The 23605-nt window shown below is 48.6% G+C and overlaps 1 protein-coding gene across 9 annotated transcripts; it reads right to left on the bottom strand.

The window, feature by feature from the left end:
• Positions 1 to 474: 474 nt before the first annotated feature.
• Positions 475 to 23065, bottom strand: Hhipl2 (hedgehog interacting protein-like 2). 9 transcript variants are annotated; one of them, XM_030243698.1, is made up of 11 exons: positions 22850 to 23065; positions 19226 to 19543; positions 18699 to 18851; positions 13437 to 14089; positions 12330 to 12473; positions 10707 to 11038; positions 9424 to 9550; positions 8832 to 8974; positions 4373 to 4454; positions 2403 to 2485; positions 721 to 1319 (listed from the first exon to the last, which is right to left on the bottom strand). In XM_030243698.1, exons 3-11 carry the CDS (start codon positions 18762 to 18764, stop codon positions 1048 to 1050), a joined length of 1902 nt encoding a protein of 633 aa, XP_030099558.1. In that variant the 5' UTR covers positions 18765 to 18851; positions 19226 to 19543; positions 22850 to 23065; the 3' UTR covers positions 721 to 1047. The 9 variants fall into 9 exon arrangements, 8 of the variants coding, with proteins under 8 accessions (NP_084451.2, NP_001294981.1, XP_011248035.1 ...); XM_011249734.3 differs by having other exon boundaries at positions 12330 to 12491; positions 22850 to 22938; XM_011249736.3 differs by having other exon boundaries at positions 12330 to 12491; positions 13437 to 13982; positions 22850 to 22938.
• Between the last annotated feature and the right edge of the window lie 540 nt (positions 23066 to 23605).

Below are 23605 nucleotides of genomic sequence, written 5' to 3'. Positions count from 1 at the left end.
TGTCCTGGATGTTGTTCCTGATTTGGAGAGAGACCTGTCAGAATCCTGCTCCCTCTCTTAGTTATATTTTTAGTGGGTACAGATATTTTGCCTGCATGTATGCATACATATCCCATGTATATCAGATCCCCTGGATCTGGAGTGAGAGGCAGTTGTAAGGTGCCTTGTGGGTGCGTGGGACTGAACCCAAGTCCTCTGGAAGAGCAGTAAGTGCTCTTGATTTCTGAGCCATCTCTCCACCATCACAACCACCCCTCCACACACACACCCTATAGTTCTCCATTCCTCCTGTAGTTCAAAAGCTGCAGGCTTTACTGTTTTGAGATGGAGCACTGCCTGGCTGCTCTGTGACTGGGAAGTCCAGTCAAGAAGCCCCCACCTTCCTTATCTCCCACAGAGTTGTACAGCAAGGCTAAGCAAGATCAGGAGATTTCAAAATGAAGCATACAGAGAGGGCAAACAGAGGACCCCAAATGGAATGCAGTTGTGTTTATTGGCCATTAGCTGAACCCAAATAACAACTGCTGGAGGATCAGAGGCAAGCCTCCTTGTCTTCAGTTCACAGGCTTCTGTCTGGAGGAAAGAAAGGGGCCATCTATCTTCCAGAGGGCTTACATAGGAGCCAGTCACAGGCAGCAGCAGAGAGGAGCGAGCTGCTAAAGCAAGCTGGCTGAAACATGCTAGATTCCCCATTGCCAAACACTGAGATCAAAGGATGTGTACGTGTAAGCCAAAGGTAATTTATTACCCCAGGTAGAAAGGATGTCAGGTGGGATGCCAGGCAGGTATGCACACTGGACATGCCATAAGCCACGTGCAAGGTCCTGTGGGCTGTGGTATCTCCACAGAAATGCTGCCCGCAGACCAGGCTCATGTTTCTTCAGTAGACAGCAAGATTTCCCAGGGAGGGAAAAGACCACACAGAAAACAGCCCACCGCCACCCAGGCTTCTTGACTGTCTGAGTCCCAGACTCAGAATGGACAGCATTATGCACTCAGTGAAGCATTCTCCTGTCTCAGGTCTCATCGGCCAAGATGACCAAGAGGTCATGGGTGACTTCTGCCTGCGGCCTGTCTCATCCCTACACCATGGCTGTCAAGATTGGGCTTCCTCTTGCCCTGGGGACGTGGGGACCACACTCTGCTTTTCTTCTTGGTACCAGGCCTTCGAAATGTTTTCTTGCTGCTTCGGGAAGAAGCTGGCTTCTTGAGGGAGCCCTTCTGAGATGCAACCCTGTCTGAGCTAGAAGTGAAGGTTGCGTTGGATGCTTTTCGGGCTGCTTTCTGCGATTCCTCCTTCAGCAAGTCCAAGACTGTGGCTGGAAGGTAAGCATTGATTCAGTGAGAAAGGGACACCCCAGGAAGAAGCTGTAAAAGGAGCCCTAAGGAACCTCACAGGGCCTGGCAGAGTTCTCTGGGCTGGCCTCCAACTCTGGTTCAAGCAATCCTCCTACCTCTGCCTCCTGAGGAACTGGTACTGTGAGTGCCGCCACACCCAGCTTGCCATAAGGGAACTGTGGTATCAATTGTTTGTATTGACATTGTTTTAATACCCCTATCAGGCCTGGCAGTAAATGCCTTCCTTTGTGGATTGAGGTCACTCCAGAGATAAGTGGTTCTGGGATGTCTGCCTAAGATTGCATCTTGCCTCTTAAAAGTCTTCCATGACTCCCTGTTTTACCATGAAGAATTCCTCACCTCAGGCTCCCTCACAGTAACCTACATAGCCTCCAAACCAGAACCTCACAACTAACTTATTTCTCTATGTCCCCCTCCCATCTGACTCCAAATTTGCATAGGTCAGAGGTGTTGAGTATCTGTTGCTGTATCTCCAGGCTTAGCACAGAACCTCCCACAAAGTAAATACTGAATAATTATCACCAAATGAATGAATACATAAACAATTGCATGCATGCATGGACGGATGACTAGAGGACAGCAGATCACAGTAGAAGCAGGCATCCCACTAATTCCGGTCTGCAGAAGAGATGCATACACTGAGCTACAAGTTAATAGTCCTCATAACCCTTTAGAGAGGAATTATGACCCCTGGAGCTCAAGACAGCTCAGCCATTGAGAACACTATCTGCTCTTGCTGAAGGCCCAGGATCAGTTCCCAGCACCACCCAGTGGCTCACAACCAACAGGAACCCGGGTTACAGGGCATCTGAAGCCTCATTCTGGGCTCTGTAGGCTCCTGCACACACACACACACACACACACACACACACACACACACACACAGGCAGTGCACATATACAAATGCAGGCAAAGCATGCAGACACAATAAATATTACAAGAAGAAAACAGGAAAGTCTGACCCTCCACCCAGGGGATTACCACGTGTTTGCTAAGGATGTGGCTGTACCCATGACTAAGCCAAACCTCAGGAAGGGACTCACCGGCGAGTGGCCGGAACCGGACCTTCTTACTCTTGGTTTTCACGGGCACTGGCTTGTATTTGCACTTGCCTGGTGGGGCTCGCCTATAAACACGGGCAGAGAGGGCAGTGTCACAAGTTGGTGAAATCACAATCACACATCGAGGTCTCCTCAGGGTGTACATTTACAAGAGCTGGGCTTGGCCCTTTCTTGTCCAGGGGCTGGGTAGTTATGGTAGGAGTGTGCGCTGAGCTCAGATGGAGAGGAGGAAGGGTCCCCAGTGCCTTCAGGAGGCAGTGGAGAATGGAGGTCAGCATGGGGTCTGGTGACAGGCACAACTGGGTCCATATCAGAGTAGCCCAGGACATCTTACAAAGCCTCAATTTATGCATCTATGAAATGAAAAAAAAAATGGTTTTCAATGGCTCACAGGGAAATAGTGAAGGTTAACTGAGAGCTGTGTCTCTGCCACACCATAAGTGACTGGTGAAGAATGGAGTTTAAAAAAATAACATTTGGACAAGGTCCAACAGATAGTAAGTGCTGAACAGATAATGGGGATGGTGATGGTGGTGATAGTGGTGATGATGGTGATGATGGTGTTGATGGTGACGATGGTGGTGATGGTGGTGATGGTGATGATGGTAGTGATGATGGTGTTGATGGTGACGGTGATGGTGGTGATGATGGTGGTAATGTTGGTGGTGATAATGGTGATGTGATGATGGTGGTGGTGATGGTGGTAATGTTGGTGGTGATAATGGTGATGTGATGATGGTGGTGATGATAGTGACAGTGATGGTGATGGTGGTGATGGTAGTAATAATTGTTGCAATGGTAATAATGAATCACTTTGGGCTGGTGAGATGGCTCAGTGGGTAAGAGCACCCAATTGCTCTTCTGAAGGTCTGGAGTTCAAATTCCAGCAACCACATGGTGGCTCACAACCATCCGTAACAAGATCTGACTCCCTCTTCTGGTGTGTCTGAAGATAGCTACAGAGTACTTACATATAATAATAAATAAATCTTTAAAAAAAAAAAATAATGAATCACTTTAAGAAAAATCCCTTCAAAGGGACAATGGGACAGAAGCTAAGCACGGCCCATCCTCACCAGCTAGCCTCGCCTTGCAGTTAAGTTGCATGTCCCCATGTGCAATGCCTGAAACAAATGGGGCTTTGGGCACTGAACTGGAACCTCCCAGCCAGTTCTCTCCACATTCATTGCTGATGTCACTGTCACCCCGTGATGGCCAGTGGCTGAGCTTACCCAGTGTCAGTCTCCTTAGCCATGGCTTGAGGCCCATATCTGTCCTCTCAGCACTCTGGCAACGTGTGTGTGCATAAAGCCAGGCTTTGTGACTCATACCTACAAGCCCAGCACTCAGGAGGCCGAGGCAGGAGGACTACCTTGAGTTCAAGACAACTAAATGAGTTCCAGGCCAACCTATAATATGAGACTCCTCTCTCAAGAAAGCCAACAATGAAGTTCACAGCCAACCGTTTCTGTCTGGTTGTGTTTGGTTCCTCAGGCTGTTCTGAGGAAAGAGAGTGGTTGGATTATCTCCTAACCAAACTTAACTATACAGGAACCAAAGGAGCAGGAACTAGGTTCAGCCTGGAAACTATTAGCAGGAAGAGAAGTCCCTTCCCAAGCTAGATCACCCCACCAGAGCACTCTGAAGGTGGGACAGCTTCAGTGGAGACTGCCCAGACAAGGCTCACCCTGTGGCAACCCACACCCTACTTCTCTGCAGGGCATCTAAGGCACAGCCTTGGGGACCAACTAGACCTCCCCCAGGAACTTCTGAGGTCACATGGGTGGAGAGCCCAGCTGTTAGGTGAAGCTATGCCGGGCCCTGAGCAATGGTTAGATCTATTTGTCACATATCCACTGAACCACACTTCAAAGTCAGGAAGCAGCCTCAGTGGGATCTGTCTGCACATCTGTCCATGAACCAATTCCTGAGAAGATGACACCAAATCTCACCTTGAAGGATCGACAAACTTGTAAATAGATCCATGTGGCGCATAGGCACTTGGGTAGGAGGTGGCCAGGAAATACAGCTCTCCTAAGGAGACAGGAGGCAGAAACAAGGACACCACATCAGCAGGGCTGGACACACGGAAAAACTAGCTTAACTGAATGAAGCTACCAGTCCTAAAGTGTCGTGACCATCACAGGTGAGCGCTGGATGCCTGACAGCCGGCCCTGCACTGGGCTGCAGGTGCAGGCTTCTTAGGGGGAAGAGAGGGAAGGAGTTCACCTTTGAGCCTCCAGTATGGTTTGAACCTCTTAGAAGGAGGCCCAGTGGAGGACACTCCATGTGTGTGCTGCTGGATCTGTCAGACTGCTCTCTGTCTCCTCTTTTCTCCTAGAAATGTCACCCCAGTAAAGCTCCACCCCTGAGGCACCCATTCGCTGCAGCCTGATGGCAGTCACTTTGCTCTGTCCCTCCATCCCTGTTTCCTGTCAGCCTGGCTTTGGCATTTTCTTCCTCGGTGACAGGTGACAGCATTGTTGATTTCTTTCTGGCCAGTCCCCACCCTATCAGCCTTTCCTCTTGCTCCTCTCCACACCCCCATGCCAAACACCTCCAACCACACCCTCCAGGATCACATTTAGAAAGAGCCCCGCTTCCTCCCAGTCCTTCCTGCCTGGCTTTCGGAAAACATCTCCATTACTTCCTGGTGGAAGAATCTACTTCCCTGCACCCGGTGGTCGTCTGTGCCAGGCATAGTTGTGCTTGAGGGTGGGCCTCAGCCCCAGTGCTACCTGGGTAATTCTAGACATGAGCTCTCATAACACCGTTTCAGAGCTGTGCTACCCTGAGAGACCTCCCAATCTACGTAACACCCTGCCCCCTCCCCATATTAATTCGCTCATAAAAGAGAGTCACCATGCTTCAGGAAGCACGGAATAACATTGAGAGTGGCTTGTCATGGGGAAGGGAGGGAGGATGCGTATGTATGTGTTCATATATGTGAGGTGCACACATATGCGTCAGCATACAGAGGCCACCGGTTGACGTTGAGTGTCCCTCTTGACTCTTCACCATCTTATGTTTGAAACAGGGTCTGGCTGGGCTGGCTGGCTGCTGAGCGCCAGGGTCCACCTGCCTCTTCCTCTCCAGCACGGAGGTCACAGCACACTACCACACCCAGCTTATACCTGAGTGTTGGGGAACTGAACTTGGGGTCTTTGTACTTGCAGGGTGACACTTGACAACTGGGCCATCTCCTCAGCCCTCTACTCTTTTTTATCTCGGGAGCAAGTGTCTCAGCAGCTCTGTCAACCCAACACAATGCTAGCGGGTTACACAGTATTCGACTCACTCACAAGGCTTACGTGACTTCTTAGTAACAAGTATCGTAAACACTGTGGCTTCACATACTGATAGAAGACGTGTTTATAACTGTTCTGAGAAGGGATGTCAGTCAGGGCGTATCCTTCTCTGGATTCAGTTGTACTAATTGACTGGAAACACCAAACACCATCAGATAAATGAGCTGCCTTCCAATAGTCACACAAACTCAGGCCGCTCTGACAGGAACCTTCTAGAACACACACGAGCTCCAAAGTGGGAAGCAGGGGCTATCTTACTGTGTGTTTACTTTATCTGCTACAGCCTATGTAATATGTATGTTTTGAACATACCCAAAACTTCCAGTTCTATATTTAGGAGAAAATACAAAATTTTATCGATGGTATGGAGCTAACATTTTGAGTATCTATTTTACATCTTACTTGTGAATTGGGGTATATGAGAAGCGTGTGTGTCATGGCCCATGTGTGGAGATTGGAGGAAAAGCTGCAGAAAGCAGATCTCTCTTTGGGTACCTGGATGGAATCCAGGTTGTCAGGCTTAGTGGCACCTTTACCAGATGATCCATCTTGCCATCCTCTTAATGTCTGTTTCAGGCAGAAAGCTAACTTTAATGCAGCAGGGCTTGCGCAAGCATCCTCCTCAGGCCAGCCTTTACTTAGGTCAGCTCGCAAAATGGCCCAGGGATTGCTCCAGGCCAGCCATCCACTTAGGCTCTCTTCAGTTAACACGCAGTGTCAAGTCTAAGTGCTCCAGTCTAGTTCCACGGAAAGACACCTTACCCAAAGCTAGCAACTGATGGAGGAGACGAAATTCTGCTCTGGAAGAGTCTCAGTGGGAGAACAAGAAAAGGAGCTTTTACAAGAGAAAGGAGCACACCTAGAGGCAGCTTCTCTGGCCTCAGGGCTGACCCAGGGCAAAGCCTTGGCACAGTCCCACTTCCTAGAGGACACTAGCTGTGTTTGCTAGAAGTGACTGTTTCCAAAGGCAGCCGGTTTTCCTCTTCTGACTGGTATCTACAGGCTCTGCAAACCAAACCTCCAAAGCCAGGATTCTGTGTCGCAGAGAAGCACCTTTCTGGGAGGTTCCAGTAGAGAGGCCCCACCAGGGCGGATGAATGGCTTGCACTGATCCACCCTCTCTTCCCTGAGCAGCCTCTTGCCAGCCTGTGGTTTTTTTTCTATTCCTTTAAATGTTTGGATTCCCAATTTGCAACTCTCATAGTCTTTTTTCTATTTAAAATTCTTGAATTTTCTAAAATACCCTCTGTTGGGCTGGGACCCCTGCTCATCCCCTGCACAAGCCGGGAAACCCCTATCTGCCCTCCCTCCCCCAACCTTGCCCACACTGAGAAAACCTAACCTCCCCGTTTCTGACAACCCACTCAAGAGTGCACGCCCAGGGGCTCAGTTCTGGGCCATGAATGGATATAATCCCAGCTCCTAGCTGGCACGCCATCTCTATGGCCCTAAGCTCTATAAAAATCCCCTTGCTTCAGCCTGGATATGCGACTTCACTAACCTCCGCCTGTGAGACTGGTTAGCCCACCTGAGAGCTGCCTCCTAATAAACCTGCCTTTATTACTTTATATCTGGTCTAATCTGACCTATATCTGAGGGGAAGAAAATATACAGCATTCTCTGCTGCTATTGAATATTCCTGTCAAAGTGTCTATCCAGCAGCTACTGAGAGGAGAGGAAAGGGAGATGACTGGATTTCCTTATTACCTCCTCAAGATAGGGTCCTGTGAAGCCACCCTGAGGCTCTGAGTGAGAAGAGCTAAACTCAGGGACTCCCCGGCCCTGGCCGCCCATTTATAAAGAATCTCAGGTATCTGAGAGATGCTCAGAGATACTGGGTTGCTCCTTTTCAGTTTTTCTGTCTCTGTCTCTGTCTCTGTCTTTGTGTCTGTCTCTCTGTCTCTCTCTGTCTCTCTCTCTGTGTGTATGTGTGTGTGGGGGGGGGGGGTGAGATTAGTCTCCGACTCCCCGTAAGCCAAGGATAACCTTGAGTTTCTGGATTCCCCTGCCTCCAGTCCTAAATACAGTATTACAGATATGAGCCCAGTGCCTCAGGCACTCTAGCAACTGAGCTACATCCCCAGCCTATGACATCATCTTATTGCCTTTTTTACCTAACCTAAGCATGGCTAGACAAAAAGATCCTGTGCATACTTAGGGAAACAAAATGGAATTTCTTTAAAATTTGAAACTTTAACCTTTCAAGTTGAAACATTAACTAATGGACCGCTGAGACTAAAAATGAACTCTCTGGGGGTTGGAGAGATGGCTCAATGGTTAAGAACACTGACCGTTCTTCCAGAGGTCCTGAGTTTAATTCCCAGCAACTATATAGTGGCTCACAACCATCTGTAATGGGATTCAATATCCGATGCCCTCTTCTGGTGTGTCTGAAGACAGCTACAGTGTACTTACATGCATAAAATAAATAAATCTCTTTTTAAAACATGCACTCTCTGGTTATCTATTCTTAGGAGCAAACATGTTCCTTAGACATGTGTACAAACCTTGGCTTCAATGGCCAATGATGCAATGGTGCCTTCTGTAAAATAAATAACCATATACCTTGCTCTTGCTCTCTCTCTCTCTCACACACACACACAGCTTTTACATCCAGGTCTCTTTCCTTACATACTCTTGGCAGAGTCAGGAAGACCCTAACCCAATCATCGAGCACACATCTCCTCTTAGAGCGCCCAAGAGAATATGAATGGGTTGCACTTTTAGCCTGGCCCGCTGGGGCCTTGACCACACTCTCTTAATCATCTCAGACTAAAAGCAGCTGATGGGGAGGACACAGACCTCTCCGAAGTCAGAGATGAGACCACAGATCTTGAAGTGTTCCTCACAAGGAGCTATATTTTGCACCATGACAGGGGTTGGGGATTGGGGGAACAATCAACAATCAATCTGTCCCACCACCACCCCATGACACTGAAAATAGTGACTGCATCTCCTGGGTGTTGTGGCTACTTGTTACCCAGTGTGCTGTGAAACTCACTCAAGGATCGTCATGAGAGAAGTGACAGTGACTGTTTAAATGACAAGACATGCACAGCTGATAGCAGTGGTTAAGGAAGAGCAATTAAACAGCAAGGGCTACCTGCTTCATCTTCAGCAAAGGAGATGATGAACCTGCTGTATGCACTGATCAGCCCCGGGAAGGCGCAGGTCGAGTTGCCCAAGCAGATGTCTCGCTTTGTCCATTTCTGGGTTTTCCTATCTTCCTGCAAAGCCATAAGTCGACTAGATGAAAAGTAAAACCTTATGTTGTAGGAATCCGTATTTTCCACTCCACAGTTTTATTTTCCCTCCTAGAAGCAAGGATCCTCAAGTACTAGCACTGAGCATAGTAAAGCACACCTCTAAGAGACAGGGGAATTACCTTGAGTTTGAGACCTATCTGTTCTACATGGTAAGCTGCAGGTTGGCCAGAAATATCAAAACCCTGCCTCAGAACATACAAAAAAACAAAAACAGGGTCTGGAGAGATGGCTCAGAGGTTAAGAGCACTGACTGCTCTTCTGTAGGTCCTGAGTTCAACTCCCAGCAACCACATGGTGGCTCACAACCATCTGTAATGGGATCTGATGCCCTCTTCTGGTGTGTCTGAAGATAGTTACAGTATACTCATATACATAAAATAAATAAATCTTTAAAAATAAAAAAGAACAAATAAATAATTACTTCCTTACCCACTCATGAAGTCCCCAAAGATGTAGAGTCCATTGAGATTGGGGGATTCACACCCACGGTAGACATACCCTCCAGTGACTGACTTTCCTACCCCATGGCCATAAGCATAGATGGGCAGAATGTCATCTGTCAGGACCAAGAAGAAAAAAAAAGGAGCAAAGAACACAGCATGAGTGGATAGTTCTAAGGAATCAACAGTGGACTTCTCAATGCAATTGTCTTATTTAGTTTTGGGTCATTAGTGAGACTGGCAATGGAATCCTTCGTTTTCCTCAGCAGACCAATCATGGATGCAACTTTCCTGTTAAACTGTTATCTCGACCCCAAATCCCCTCCCCAACACCTGGTTCCCCAATTAGGCTCTCAGGGCAGATATACCAGAAGTCTTGAGACACAGGTGGAGACAGAAGGGTCAACGGTCATAAAGCCAGCCTGGGTTATATGAGACCCTGTCTCAAAAGGATGCTCAGGGAGAGAAGGAAGAAGGGGAGGTGACCGTCAGTCTCTAGCTTTGAAGCAAGTGGGGCTCTCCAGCATCTTGATTGATAATTTTGAGGTACACACTTTCTTCCTCTTGTGTATGGGGGATACCATTTTGGCAGAATGTTCCAACTGGTAGACTATTTAAAGCCCACATAGCCACCAAGTTTGCCCTACCAGTAGTTCTTAAAATAGTATGCCTAGAAGACACTCAAGTAACTTCTTTAAAGTACTAGTTAGTCCCTGTGACCCAGCTCACCCAAAATGTAAATGCATGTGACTGGCATACACCATATGAGTCAAATGGTCTTTTAAAAGTATTGCATTTATGTGTGTGAGCATTTGCGATGAGGACGGCTTTCAGGAGCTGGTTTCCCATCACGTGGGTCCCAGGGTCAACTCTGCTCATCAATTTGGCATCAAGCATCTCTATCTACTGAGCCATCTCACCGGCCCCAATCAATATCAGTTGGCTTCATTTTCCATTCCGTAAAACAGAGCAAGTGTTCCAGTGACCTCAGCAAAGGAAATTGCTAGAGAGAAGGGTTTGTGGATCCGAGGCTGGCTCTGAATTCACAGGGATTCGAGCTAGGCAACTACTACTGACCAGCAGGGACCGACTTTCAAACAAGTATCACCAAAGTGCCTCTGGGTGTACCTGATTGGGGCAGCAGAGAGGTACCATCCCATAATCCAACAAGCTACCATGGAGACAGCTCTCAGAATATTCAGGTTGTCTCCGCCCACCTCCCCTGCCAACCTAGTCAACTCACTCAAAGCACCCAGACGGCACCCTACTTACCCAAGGACGCATTACGGCAAAGTCTCTTGTCATAACATTCAAACCCTTCCTTGGCTCTCCAGCCATAGTTCCCGCCTTTAACTATAAGGTCGACTTCCTCGAACTTGTTCTGGCCCACGTCCCCACAGAATATCCGACCTCGGCCCCGGTGTGTGACGGGGTCTCCTCGGTCCACAGCACAGCGCCACATGTTTCTGACCCCGTAAGCATAGACGGCAGGGTGGGCACCTGGCTCAGAGACAAACGGATTGTCCAGGGGCACTCGGTACCGCTGGCCATCCACGTCTGCCCCATTCACATCAATCCTTAACACTTTCCCCAGCAGAGAACTTCTGAAAGACAAGATGGCAAGAAAGAGGCCTGCTGGGTGAGCAAGGATACAAGTGAGAAAGGCAAAGGGTCAGAGGAGAGGACCAGGCAGGCCGCTGAGAGCTGACGCCTCGCAGGAGACTGCTAGGAACCCTAGAGGGGAGGGTGACCCGCCTGGTTCTTTTAAATATATAAGAGATGTTTAAGACTCCCTCATCTTACGTGACCCTTAGTACTTTGACGCTTTGGCTTTCTATTTTAATGATGGGTGCTCTCCAATTTGGCTTAATATTGTAAACTTAAAAATAAATAATGGTTGGTTGGTTGGTTGGTTTGTTTGTTTGTTTGTCCCAGTGTGCTGGGGGGATGGAGGGGGAAACAAACCTTTTTTTTTCTTTTTTTTTTCTTTTTTCTTTTTTTTTTTTTTTATCTTTTTTGAGGCTCTTCTAATGAGTTCGAGTGCTGGGCTGTGATGCAGTATCGCACTGCTGGTGTGAGAACACATTTAATGGGCAGGCATGCACGTGGTACGTAATGAAATCCCTGAATGACAGCATTCAGCAGATACCACCTTAGTGTGACTGACATTAATTAATCCAATGGGCTCTCATACCAGTGTCCAAGTCGCAGTTTCTGTCTTTTTCGTGGCAGGAAAACGGAAAGCATAAGCCCTACATAGGAATCTTTCATACATGTTTACAGTAGGCCTCGTACTAATGGCATAACAATGAAAACAGATTAAAGTTTCCTCACCCTTTAAACAAGGATAATATGAGACTCGGTCACTGTCAACACTGTGGGCACTCGATAATCTCAGCTCTTATTAACTGGCTTCTCCTGTGTCTCTGGGCCTCGCACAGAGCCTGAGGTATACTGAGATATAAGTCAAATTAGACGGTTGTTGTCCTCGAGTTTAATCTTTAAATTATTTTCTATACGGCATTATGATAGCTAGCTAGCTTGCTTGTTTGTTTGTTTGTTTGTTTGTTTGTTTATTGAAGAAGGGTCCCACTCTGTAGCCCTGGATGTCCTGAAACTCACTATGTAGATCAGGCTGGCCCCAAACTCACAGAGCTCCACCTGCCTCTGCCTCCCAAGTGATGGGATTAAAGGTGTGTACTACCATGTCCAGTCACATTAAGCATTTATATTAGTTAGCACAGTGTTCCGTGTGTATTATTGATAAGGTAACCCAAAGGCTCCTCTCACTGGCTGCAGTGGGGGGGGATTAGATCTTCTAAGTTTGACTCTAGGTAAGCAGTGTGCCGGGGTACACGTGAAAGGAACAGGGGTACAGCCCTCCATACAACTTACTTGTTCTGAGCATTTCCGAACTTGCCAAAGGGATCCCCAGCCTGCCCTCCGTCCCCAGTGAATATGTACAGATAACCATCCAGGCCAAAGAGAAGCTGTCCACCATTGTGGTTGGAGGCTGGTTCGTCTATCTCCAAGATGACCCTGGAAAAGAAAGAGAAACTACACATTGGGCTTTAGCATGGCTGAGATACCCAGAGGTTGGCTCGTCCAAGCCACCAAGATCTGCAAAGTTAGCCCAGCCTGGCTTCGGTCTCCAAGGACCACAATGACTAATAGCCTTAGACAGCTGGACCACACAAGGAAGCTTGCTGCGTGGGATCCAGCTACCAAGCAGCCTCCTCTGTTGCTCCTGCTGTATCTATGCCTGTGAGATGAGTCCCTCGGCTGGAGGTGATGCTCTATGGAATAGCAAGCCAGCCCACCTACAAGTTCCAGCTTGGGGTCCTGCTCTGCTTTCTCTTGGTGACTGACTGTGGCCAGGAAGTATAAGCTAAATAAATCCCCCCTCCTCTACCTTGTCACAGCGACAGAATGAAACCAGAGCATCAACTAGACATAGAAATCTCACACTGAAGGTAAAGGGTCTGGTACCTAGGGCCCACACAATTAATTAGAGGCTACTGTTGTGTTTAATGTATTATCTATAATCACTCTAAAATCCCTTTTGGCTGCCAGCCCTTTGTAAACATGAGCAAGCATGGCTCTAACTAGGTTAGGTAAGGTGAGGGCTACACCCCTTAAAGAAGCTCCACTCTGAAGTTACCCAGGTTGTCCTTATTCGTCAGAAGTGGCTTTCCTTAACATCTTTATGTGCATTATTTTTTCCCCTGTACACCAATCTGCATGCATTACCAGCAGCTGCCAGAAGGGGGAGTCATATCCCTAGAACTGAAATTATAGAGGGTTGTGATGCAGTGTGGGTGCTGGGGCACTGAACAGAGGTCCTCTGCAAGAGCGACCACGGCTCTTAGCACCATCTGTCCAACCTGTTTCCTTAACATTTTAGTCTAGCACTCGAAAACCAGTGCCATCCTTCGCTACCATCCTAAGAATGGAGGGGCATCATTTGGGAGCAGAGTTTCGGTTCTCGTGGGATTGTCTCACCTCTCTGATTTGGGATCTGCTCTGTTGCCGTCAGACAGGGAAACCTTCATCTCACTAATCCGGATTTTCTCCACCTTCCTCTTGCCCAGGCATGAATAATAAATGTAGAACTTGCGGTTGTGGCGGAATTTGGGGTGAAAAGCGAGACCCAAGAAGCCTCTCTCATCCCCGATCCACGGTGTGGTCAGCACCATGCTCTTGAGATCCAGGAAGGGCTGTTCCAGGCGGCTCCCATCAGGGAGGTAGACCCACACCACTCCTACCTGCTCAGCGACAAAGAAGCGGTGGGTGCCATCCCCAGCGTGGACCATGGACACAGGGTTCCTCAAGCCATTGGCCACCTCGACCAGGCAGAGCTGCAGGCAGCCCTGCTGGTCCTCAGCCACCACTCCCAGGTTGCGGTTGAGTTGATCGTTCCTCAGGACATTGGGGAAGCAGTAGTCCTCGTCAGGAAGGTTGAGGAGGTGACAGAAGCGAGCACCATCTTTGCCATGGGACTCCTGGAGGCCACGGTCATTGGTTAGCAAGGAGATGGCCGAGTGGCAGCTGCGGTGGAAGGCAGAGCAGTAGTCAGAGCAGAGGCCCGGAAGGTTCCGGAGCGGTGTCTGGGGGTTCTCGGCATCGTAGAGGTGAGCCGCGTAGGGAGAACACTCCTGGAAAAACAATGGGATGCTCGATCAACGTGAGCAAGCAAAGAAAACGGAGAAGCGGTGTAGTAGAGAGTCAGCATTCCGGAAGCTTGTGGACAAATGGTTGATAATTGTTTCTGTAGAACCCCAATTTCTGATACAGCTAATGCACCTGGAGAAAACCCCTTGCATAAAATGTGTGTTAGCATGCGTTAAGTTGTATGTAATAATGGGTTTCATCATGACGTTTTATGTCACATTGTATCATAACTCACAACACCTCTCCTGTCCCCTTCCCATTGTTACCAATCTCCTTAGCACCCTATCTATTGTCCACGTGCTCGTGCATGCGTGTGTGCATGCGTGCGTGCATACATGCGTGCATGGGTGCGTGTGCTTGTGCGCGCACGTGCATGCGTGTGTGCATGCATGCTTGTGCGTGCGTGCGTGTGTGTGTGTGTGTGTGTGCACGCGCACGCGCGCACACCCATGTGCGTGTGTATGCACGCGCACGCGCGCACACCCATGTGCGTGTGTATGAAACCCAATGAGTTTTTTGGATCTGTTTGCAGAATGAGTGAGGGTTTGTTTACAGGAGCAAGGCACCTTTATTTATGGTTATACCACTGAAGAAAATGTCTCTACCTCTATGATCAACCATAACTAGAAATAAATCCTGAGGGGTGGGGTTCCATGAGACACCCCCCTTTCTGTGACAGGCTTGCACAGATATAACAGCTGTCACTAGCTTCGTTCCTTTTTTTAAAAAAGGTTTATTTCATGTATGAGTGCACTGTCACTGTCTTCAGACACACCAAAGAGGGCATCAGATCCCATTACAGATGGGTGTGAGCCACCATGTGATTGCTAGGTATTGAACTCAGGACCTCTAGATGAGCAGTCAGTGCTCTTAACCACTGAGCCATCTCTCTAGCCTAATAGCTTCGTTCTTGACCTATGATTATATATTAAATGATGGATGAGTTTTAATAGACTTCTCTTTACGTATGTATATATGTGAAAGTCTATATGAGTTTATGTGCACCATGTGTATGTAGGCATCTGCAGAGGCCAAAAGAGGGCATCAGAGCTGCAGATGGTTGTGAGCCACCATGTGGGTGCTAGGAACAGAACCTTGGTCCTCTATAAGAGCAGCAAGTGCTCTTCGCTACTGAAGCGCCTCTCCATCCCTGGGAGAATATTTTTTTTTAAGGAAAATGGTATTGCATTTTTCTTTTTTTTTTTTTTAGATTTATTTATTTATTTATTTATTATATGTAAGTACATTGTAGCTGTCTTCAGACACTCAGAAGAGGGGGTCAGATCTTGTTACGGATGGTTGTGAGCCACCATGTGGTTGCTGGGATTTGAACTCTGGACCTTCGGAAGAGCAGTCGGGTGCTCTAACCCACTGAGCCATCTCACCAGCCCGGTATTGCATTTTTCAATCCTTCCTTTCCTGAAGGTGAAACATGACAACATTCCTCGCCTATTAAATCTGGGTACCTAGTGTTAGCAGTTCATATTCTACGCTCCTTTGTGTTTAAAACATTTAACAATTCGAATGTATATAATCAAAATGCGTATTTGATGTGTCTCTCCCCGAAGTTAAGGTGCTTAGTGATTTCTTCATACATTAGATATTGTGTTTGATATAAGCAAGGCACTGTGAGTGAAGCTCAATTCTAGCTTTTCAGTAACGAGGCTGTCCTATACAAAAGTATACACGGATTAAATGTCCAAAGGAGTAGCTGTTATTTGACCTCCTAGACTGCAGCAGTTTCAGGAAGCAACAGATTTCTGTGGGTATATCCTCAGCGCCCTGCAGTGATAACAGACAGAGGACACTGCAGTGATAACAGAAGATGAAAAGAGCAGTTGCTTTGAGAGAGAAGGGCCCTATTAGCTCATTCATATATTCGAGGATTTGGTCCCTAATCAGCAGGACTGTTTAGGTTTAGGAAGTCTTGTGTCTTGTTGGAGGAGATGTGTCCCTGGGTGTGGGCTGTGGGGTTTCAAAAGGCTCCTGCACTTCGAAGCATGCCTGCACTTCTGTGCCTCCATGTTGTAGATCAAGAGATGAGCTCTCGTGTGTTCCTTCACTCCCACATCATGGACTCTCACCCTCTGAAACCATAAGCCACATTAAATGTTTTTTTGTTGTTGTTTGTTGTTGTTGTTGTCATTTTAACAAGTCACCTTTGTCGTTACAGTGTTTTATCACGGCGATATAAAAGTAACCAATGTCTGGTTTAAAGGAGAGAATCTGACACCAGGCAGTGGTAGTTCACAATTTTAATCCCAGAACTTGGGAGGCAGAAGCAGGTGGGTTTCAAGGCCAGCCTGGTCTACAGAATGAGTTCCAGGACAGCCAGGGCTACACAGAGAAACCCTGACGAGAGAGAGAGGGGGGGGAGGGAGAGAGAGAGAGAGAGAGAGAGAGAGAGAGAGAGAGAGATCTGGAGCGGTAGGGTAGAGGTGAGTCTGTCAGCCAAGCACCCCAGATCACTTACAGCTCTCACAGCCAAGTACCCTGAGTGACTGGAGTCACTCTCCAAGGGACCAGCTGCACTTGTGTGAGTTTTAGAATCCCACTATTCTCCTTTCCCCTGGCTGGACATAAGAGAGCAAGCCTTTGGTTATGAGGCTGCGGGAAGCAAAGAAGCCCAGAGATGCATAGCACCACCCCATCAGACTGCCTAGTTCATGTCAACTGAGACTACATGTCAGAGGAGCCGGTACAAAGCACAAAGCGAGAGGACCCACTTGCCTGAGTGTCAGATTGCCTGGGTCCATCTGCTGGAGAGTGGGAAAAAAAGCTGTATGGAGGTAAAATAAGGAAATGCTTGTGAACAGAAACTGGCTGCAGAAATATAACCGTCACCCTGGCACACCTGTAGGCAGCCGTTTAGAGCTTGCAAAGTTGTTTTGACTCAGCTCGGGAACCAAACAGATGTTTCCCCACGGTGGGGAGACTCAGACCCAAAAGCGGCCCTATCCTCTACCGTGTGAGCATTGCACCTCTCCCGTGGGTGGGCCCCACAAGCAGTGGTGGGCAAAGGGCACACTTGGGTTTTCAAGGAGCTCACACTTGCTATGAGCTAGAGTTCAGAAAAGCACTGCGGAAATGGGCCATACACGGTGCTGTGCTTAACCCTGATGTCCGATAATCAAGAGGTCCTGGGACCGGAAGCCAGCATATGATCCAGACAGGTGGAGGTTGTGACCGTCTGCAGCAGCACTGTCAGGATACCACGGTGCTGGGAAGTGGCCTTGTCTATTTCAACAAGTAGATGGGTTCATTACACTTCAGGTTCATAAAACAAGGGAGCAGCTAAATGTGACTTTCTGGATCTGAGAGGAGATGGGAAGGGAGCAAGATTTTCAGCAGAGGACATCTCAGAAATAGTTTCCATGCTGCTTGGAAAAGCTCGCGTTCTAAGGCCGAGGAGATGGCTCAGCTACTAATGTGCTTGTTCGCAGGCAGGAGGACCTGCATTTGGATCCCAGCCAGTGCCACAGCACTGAGCCAGAGACAGGAAGCTTTGGAACTGGCTGCCAGCCATCCTACCTGAATCAAGGGAATCCAAGTTTTATAAGCCCTGTTCCAAACAAGGTAAAGAGAGATAGAAGCCACCTAACACTGACCTCGAGCCAATACACACACACACACACACACACACACACACACACACACATAACACGCACACACACGCATGCACACATGCACACCCCTTGCTCATCTCAGAGTTAAATTTCCAGGAAACACCTGAAGGACGGTGCCCTGTCCTGAGAACACAGCCCCGAGGCGATGCCACCCAGGTGTCTGTCCTCTGAGTGCTACTGCACTGATTCCTGCCTAGGCTGTCTGTACCCACGCATAGAGCTGAGGAGTTTGAAAACAGTGGCCATGGTGGGATAAAGATACCCTGGGACAGCCACATACTAGCACTAAAATGCCCCAGGATGTCTGTCACGTCATTAGAGTGCTGCTTTCCTGCAGAAGCTTCTCGAGTTGGACTCTCTTCCCGAAGACTGGTGCGTGCGCGTGCGCATGCGCAGTCTGTACCTTCTAATGTTCAAGCTCAGCTCAGCTAAGGTGACGCCTCCTGCCTGTGGATTTTGGCTGCTGCTGAGCGTGGAGAGGAGAAACTCTGGGTCATTTCCTCCCAGCAACTTGAGGCTCTCTGCATCCAGCTTAGGAGTTCTGCAGACAGGACCCCAACCCCTGCCACCACCACTGTCACAACCAAAGCCCCCATGGCAAAACACCCTCTCAGCAGGTGTCACAACCCCTCCCCGCCCCACCCCTGCCCACTGCACAATGCATAAATGCCACAGGGATGCTGTGCCCAGCTTTCTGGTCCTTGTAGGCAGGACGGAGCAGCTGCACTGAGAACCCCATGAACACCTCTTTCAATCTTCGTTGTCTGGAGAAAAAGCCCAGAGGGAAGAGTATGGAGAACCAGGGCACACCCTCACCTCCAGCTCTCCAGGGAGGCACCTGGCAGAAGAGTCCTACTCCAGGATCCCTCACTGTTCAGCCAAACACTGTAAAGCCACAAATCGCTTTTCCAAACTGGCTCCCTCTCCTCCTCCTCCTCTTCCTAGGCTTACATACACTCAGACCCACCTGGCAAAGGATGTCTTTAATGTAACCTCCACACAGCTCGTGGGCCTTCAGGTCAAAGTAGCTCATGATGTCCCAGTACCTGGCAGCGATGCGGCGGTCTTTGCGCTGATCACAGCAGCCGAAGGAGTCATAGTCAGAGCAAAAGTCCAGGTGCTGAGGAGGACGGAAGGGTGGTCCATAATCCAAGCACTGGGGGTGTCCCTGCAGCAGGCCCACCCAGCCCAACAAGAACGGGAGGCCCAGGCAGAAAATGCCAGGAGAGAGCCACGGGGCCCGATGACCAGGAACAGTGTGTGGGCTAGTATGTTTTCCCAGCATTTGGACCTTGGGAATTCTCTGCTGCTCCTTCCTGGGTTGGCCTGCCCAGTCTGCCCAGTGCCCCCCCCCCCGCCCCCGCTCCCAACTGCTCTTCCTTCTTTCTCTCCCTCACATCCTGCCCCAGTTCAATGAGGTGGTTCATCAGTGAAGTTCCTTCTCTGTGCTGGTGGCTAAGCATACCTCGTGACATCAGGGAGAGGTGTCCTTACCTAAAAGTGAAGCTGGAGCAGGTCTTGACACTAGTGCTGAGGGTTTGGGAGACTGCGGGTGCTTAGTCAACCGTGTGCTGGCATCAATGACTGAGGTGCTAGGATTCTTCAAATTGCACAGAGTTTCCGCCATGTTGGGGGCAGGCCAGGAAATTCCCGCTTGTTTACTGTTTTTCTGCAGGCTGAGCGGCACACATTACAGATGTCTGACAGCAGACTCTGCGCGAGGCAAATGTCCAGGCTCCTGCAGTGCAGAAGGGCACAGAGAGTGCTGGTGTGGGTCTGGGAGCATGTCACGGAGAGCCGTCCCGAGTGTGCCTGGATGGGAGGAAGTGTCATGAATCTCGCATCCCCAGCAAGAAAAACACAAGCAGTCAAGCAAGGAAAGGAGGGCGCCTCAATCCCTTCACTCTGCTGCAATAATATCACAAACTGGGATGGGGCTCAGCTGGTAGAGTGCTTGCCTAGCATGCATAAGGCCCTGGGTTTGATTCCCCAGTATCTCACAAATCAGGCTGTGCTGTGTTCAACTGCCCTTGGGAAGTAGAGACAGGAAGGTCAAAGGATCCAGGTCATCCTTGACTGTAGACAAGTTCAAGGCCAGTCTGGGCTACATGAGACCCTATCTCAAAAGCACACTGAAGAAAACAAAAATACTGTAGACTTGTTAACTTATAGATAGTAGAAACTTATCTCTCAGTTTAGAGACTGGGAAATTCAAAATCAAGCAGGGGGCAAGTCCGGTGTCCAGCAAGGAACTTTTATGACTGTGTCCCCACAGTGAGAGTCAGAACAGAATCACCCTCTGAAGCCCCCTCCCAGGCTCTCTTAGTCAGGGTTTCTATTCCTGCACAGACATCATGACCAAGAAGCAAGTTGAGGAGGAAAGGGTTTATTCGGCTTATACTTCCACGCTGCTGTTCATCACCAAAGGAAGTCAGGACTGGAACTCAAGCAGGTCAGAAAGCAGGAGCTGATGCAGAGGCCATGGAGGGATGTTACATACTGCCTTGCTTCCACTGGCTTGCTCAGCCTGCTCTCTTATAGAACCGAGACTACCAGCCCAGAGATGGCATCACTCACAAGGGGACCTCCCCCTTGATCACTAATTGAGAAAATGCCTTGCAGCTGGATCTCGTGGAGTCATTTCCTCACCTGAAGCTCCTTTCTCTGTGATAACTCCAACCTGTGTCAAGTTGACACACAAAACCAGCCGGTACACAGGCACTGCAGTCAGCCTCTAGCAGGCCAGGAGAGCTCGTGAAGATTGAACCCAGGGCCTCATACATCCTACCACCCACCTGCATCCTCAGCTGTTGTGGTTTAGATGTGGACTATTCTCTAAAACGCATACATTGGAAAACTTGGCTCCCGGCCTATGGCACCAATGGGATGTGCTGAAACCTTCAGAGACAAGGCCTCACAGAAAGGAACTAGGTGCTGAAGGGGTGTACTCATAGGCAGATTTTGAACCCCAACCTTGTCCATTTCTGTTTCCCAGCAACTGTGAGGCAAACAACATTACTCTACCACATTCCCCTCTGTGGTGAGGAAGGAGTTGCCTCACAGGACCAAGAGCAGTGAATGCAGGACCACGGCTCAAAGTTCCAAAACTATGGGTTCGAATAAGCCTTTCCCCTGACAATCTAGACATTTTTATGGTAATGGAAAAGCTAGCTAATACATTAGCCCAAAGCCTGGCTCTTAGTACTAACACATTGACAGACTTCAATATACACGTTTTTTATGAATAGATTCCTTGTGTCCCAGAGAACATGAAGACCAGGAAGCACAGTCGACCTGACCTTGCTTTTGCCAGATCTATTGTGTGTGTGTGTGTCTATGTGGGTCAGGGGGGAGGGGTGAGAGGTAGGGGGTGGGGGTGGAGGTGAGGGGCATACCACAGTATGTGTGGAAGTCAGAGGAGCACTTTCAAGAGTATATTCTTGGGGCTGGAGAGATGGCTCAGAGGTTAAGAGCACTGACTGCTCTTCTGTAGGTCCTGAGTTCAAATCCAAGCAACCACATGGTGGCTCACAACCATCTGTAATGAGATCTGATGCCCTCTTCTGTGGTGTCTTTAGTCAGCTACAGTGTATATATATATATATATATATACATATATATATGTAAAGTAAATCTTTTTAAAAATAAATAAATAAAGAGTATATTCTCTCCTTCAATCACATGGGACCCAGGGATGGAAGTCAGGTTGTCATACTTGGGGGTAGGCACCTTTGCCTAGCCACCCTAACTGGCCCTATAGCTACCTTAGAAGCATTCTTCTATATACATTGCATAAGTATCTGTTCTTGCTTCATACATGTCTCTGCTACCAACAGCCTTTTTCTTAAGACAGGGATATATATATATATGGCCTGGAACTCTCTATGTGGACCACACTGGCCTCAAATCACAGTGATGCCTCCCAAGTGCTGGGATTAAAGGCATATGCCACTACACCCAACTGGCTTTAAATTAGTTCTTGAGTGGATGGCCATGGAACCCTAAACTTACACAGTCCCAAGCCCAGAGGCATGGACACCAGCATGGATCCACGCAGGTGTTTAGTGCCTGAGCTGAGCTTCTTCTACCCAGCATTGTCTGTAATTCCAGCCCATTGGAACTGACATGGCCTGCTGGCCCTGCCTTTTAAAGGTTGACCAAGGGTAGAAGTAACTGTTATTCTCCTGTTGTAATTGTTGCTGACTTGCATGCTAACCTAGGCCTCTGTACAGTCTCATCAAGGCCTGGAATGTTTTCAGCCTCTGAGACTTGCTGCCGAATAAGCTCACCCTTTCTTGGCCTTTCTGAACTCTGGCTGGCTGGTTCAACTCAGCTGTTGTGGCTCAAACTCCTCTCCAGGGTGACTGATTCAATCTGGCTTTTCTCTGAATTACTCTGCTTGGCCACAAACTAACTCTAGCAATCTTTTCTAATCCCCTGGATCCTTCTCATTCTGTGGCTTGTTCTGTCTTTACTTGTGTCTAGTTTGTTCTCTCTTCGATCTGTCTCTTTAAAGCTCTCCCAGTAAAACCGCCTCCTTCTCCCTCTCAACTCTACTATACTGTCTCCATGAACTCTGCTGTATTCCTGGACTGGACTCTCTTCCTCCTGTACGTCTCTCCCTTAAGTACCTTCCCTCCCCTCTCTCTTCTCACGAGAGTTGGGTGCATCCTATTCCATCAAATCCTTCTCTGCTTCATCACTTTGTCTGCCACTCAACTCGACATCACTTTCAAACATGGGTGCTTCCTTCTACAAACTAACTTTATCTACATTGTTTGGGGCTAAAGGTGTGTACTAAGGGCATGTCTGTATTCCAGCCAGAGGGATTAAAGGTGTGTGCTAAGGGCTGAGCCACACCACAACTAGAAACAGGTTCAAATACCCGGTAATACCCAGGCAGCTCTTCCACTGACCACATTGCCAGGAGGACATTAAGACCATGAGCTTAGTTGTAGCCAAGTCTACACTCAGTACTCTTTATTTTAAAAGCCTCCACAATATTAAAGATACAAACAAGACCCATAAAAGAAAGGGAAGCCAGAAGCGGGTAGTCAGGATGACTGCCCACATAGCCCAGCTTTCCAGTTTGTCGGACAGAACGCCTTGTAGATTTACCTGGTGGCAGAGCTGAGGGTGGGACCCAGGCTCTCAGACGTTGTAGGCAAACACACGATCCCTGAGCCACAACCCCGGCCTCTGCTTCTGAAAACATAGGTGGAGTCTGGGTCACTGGTGACGGCGCAGTTTCCACGGGGCGGTTTACTCAAAGGTCAGTGCCTATCACTGCTATGGAAGCCGTGGGTGGGAGGAGTAACCCTTGGCCCCAGGTCAGCCAGTGATCTCACAGCCACCACAGCCTCCTAAGCACATGAGCCTCGGTGAGCAGGAAGGCATCCCCCTTCCTGGAGAGGATTTCTTGAGCTTTTATTAGCATTTATGTCTTGGTCTCTTTGTCTGAGGCGTATGTCCTCGAAAAGATGAGTCAGAGAGACCAGCATCCCACTGGGCATCCTGACACAAGCTCCTGATCACCACATCTCATTTCAGATACAGTTACATCATCCAGTCAGACACTTTACAACAGGTCCTCAGTGCCAATACAGGAAACAGGCATCACTGTAGTCAAAGTGCTCTGCTGGCAAAGGAACACTGGTAAGACAAAGATTCCAATGTGCTCTGAAAGGGTTGGCTTCGAGCGTGGAGGGAGATGCCTGTAACAAATACCTGGGAAGCTGATCAGGACTGTATAGGATGTGGGGGGGGGGGTAGGGAGGGGGAGTATAAAACAGTATCCTCCGTCGATGGAAGGCAGATCATATTAATAGGGAAGGGAGGACAGTGCCTCGAGGGACTCAAAGGAAAGAATGGTGA

Source organism: Mus musculus, chromosome 1 (genome assembly GCF_000001635.26).
Source record: "Mus musculus strain C57BL/6J chromosome 1, GRCm38.p6 C57BL/6J".
Lineage (NCBI taxonomy): Eukaryota > Metazoa > Chordata > Mammalia > Rodentia > Muridae > Mus > Mus musculus.
Note: the sequence above shows the minus strand (reverse complement) of the source record. Positions and strands in the feature narration are given on the sequence as shown.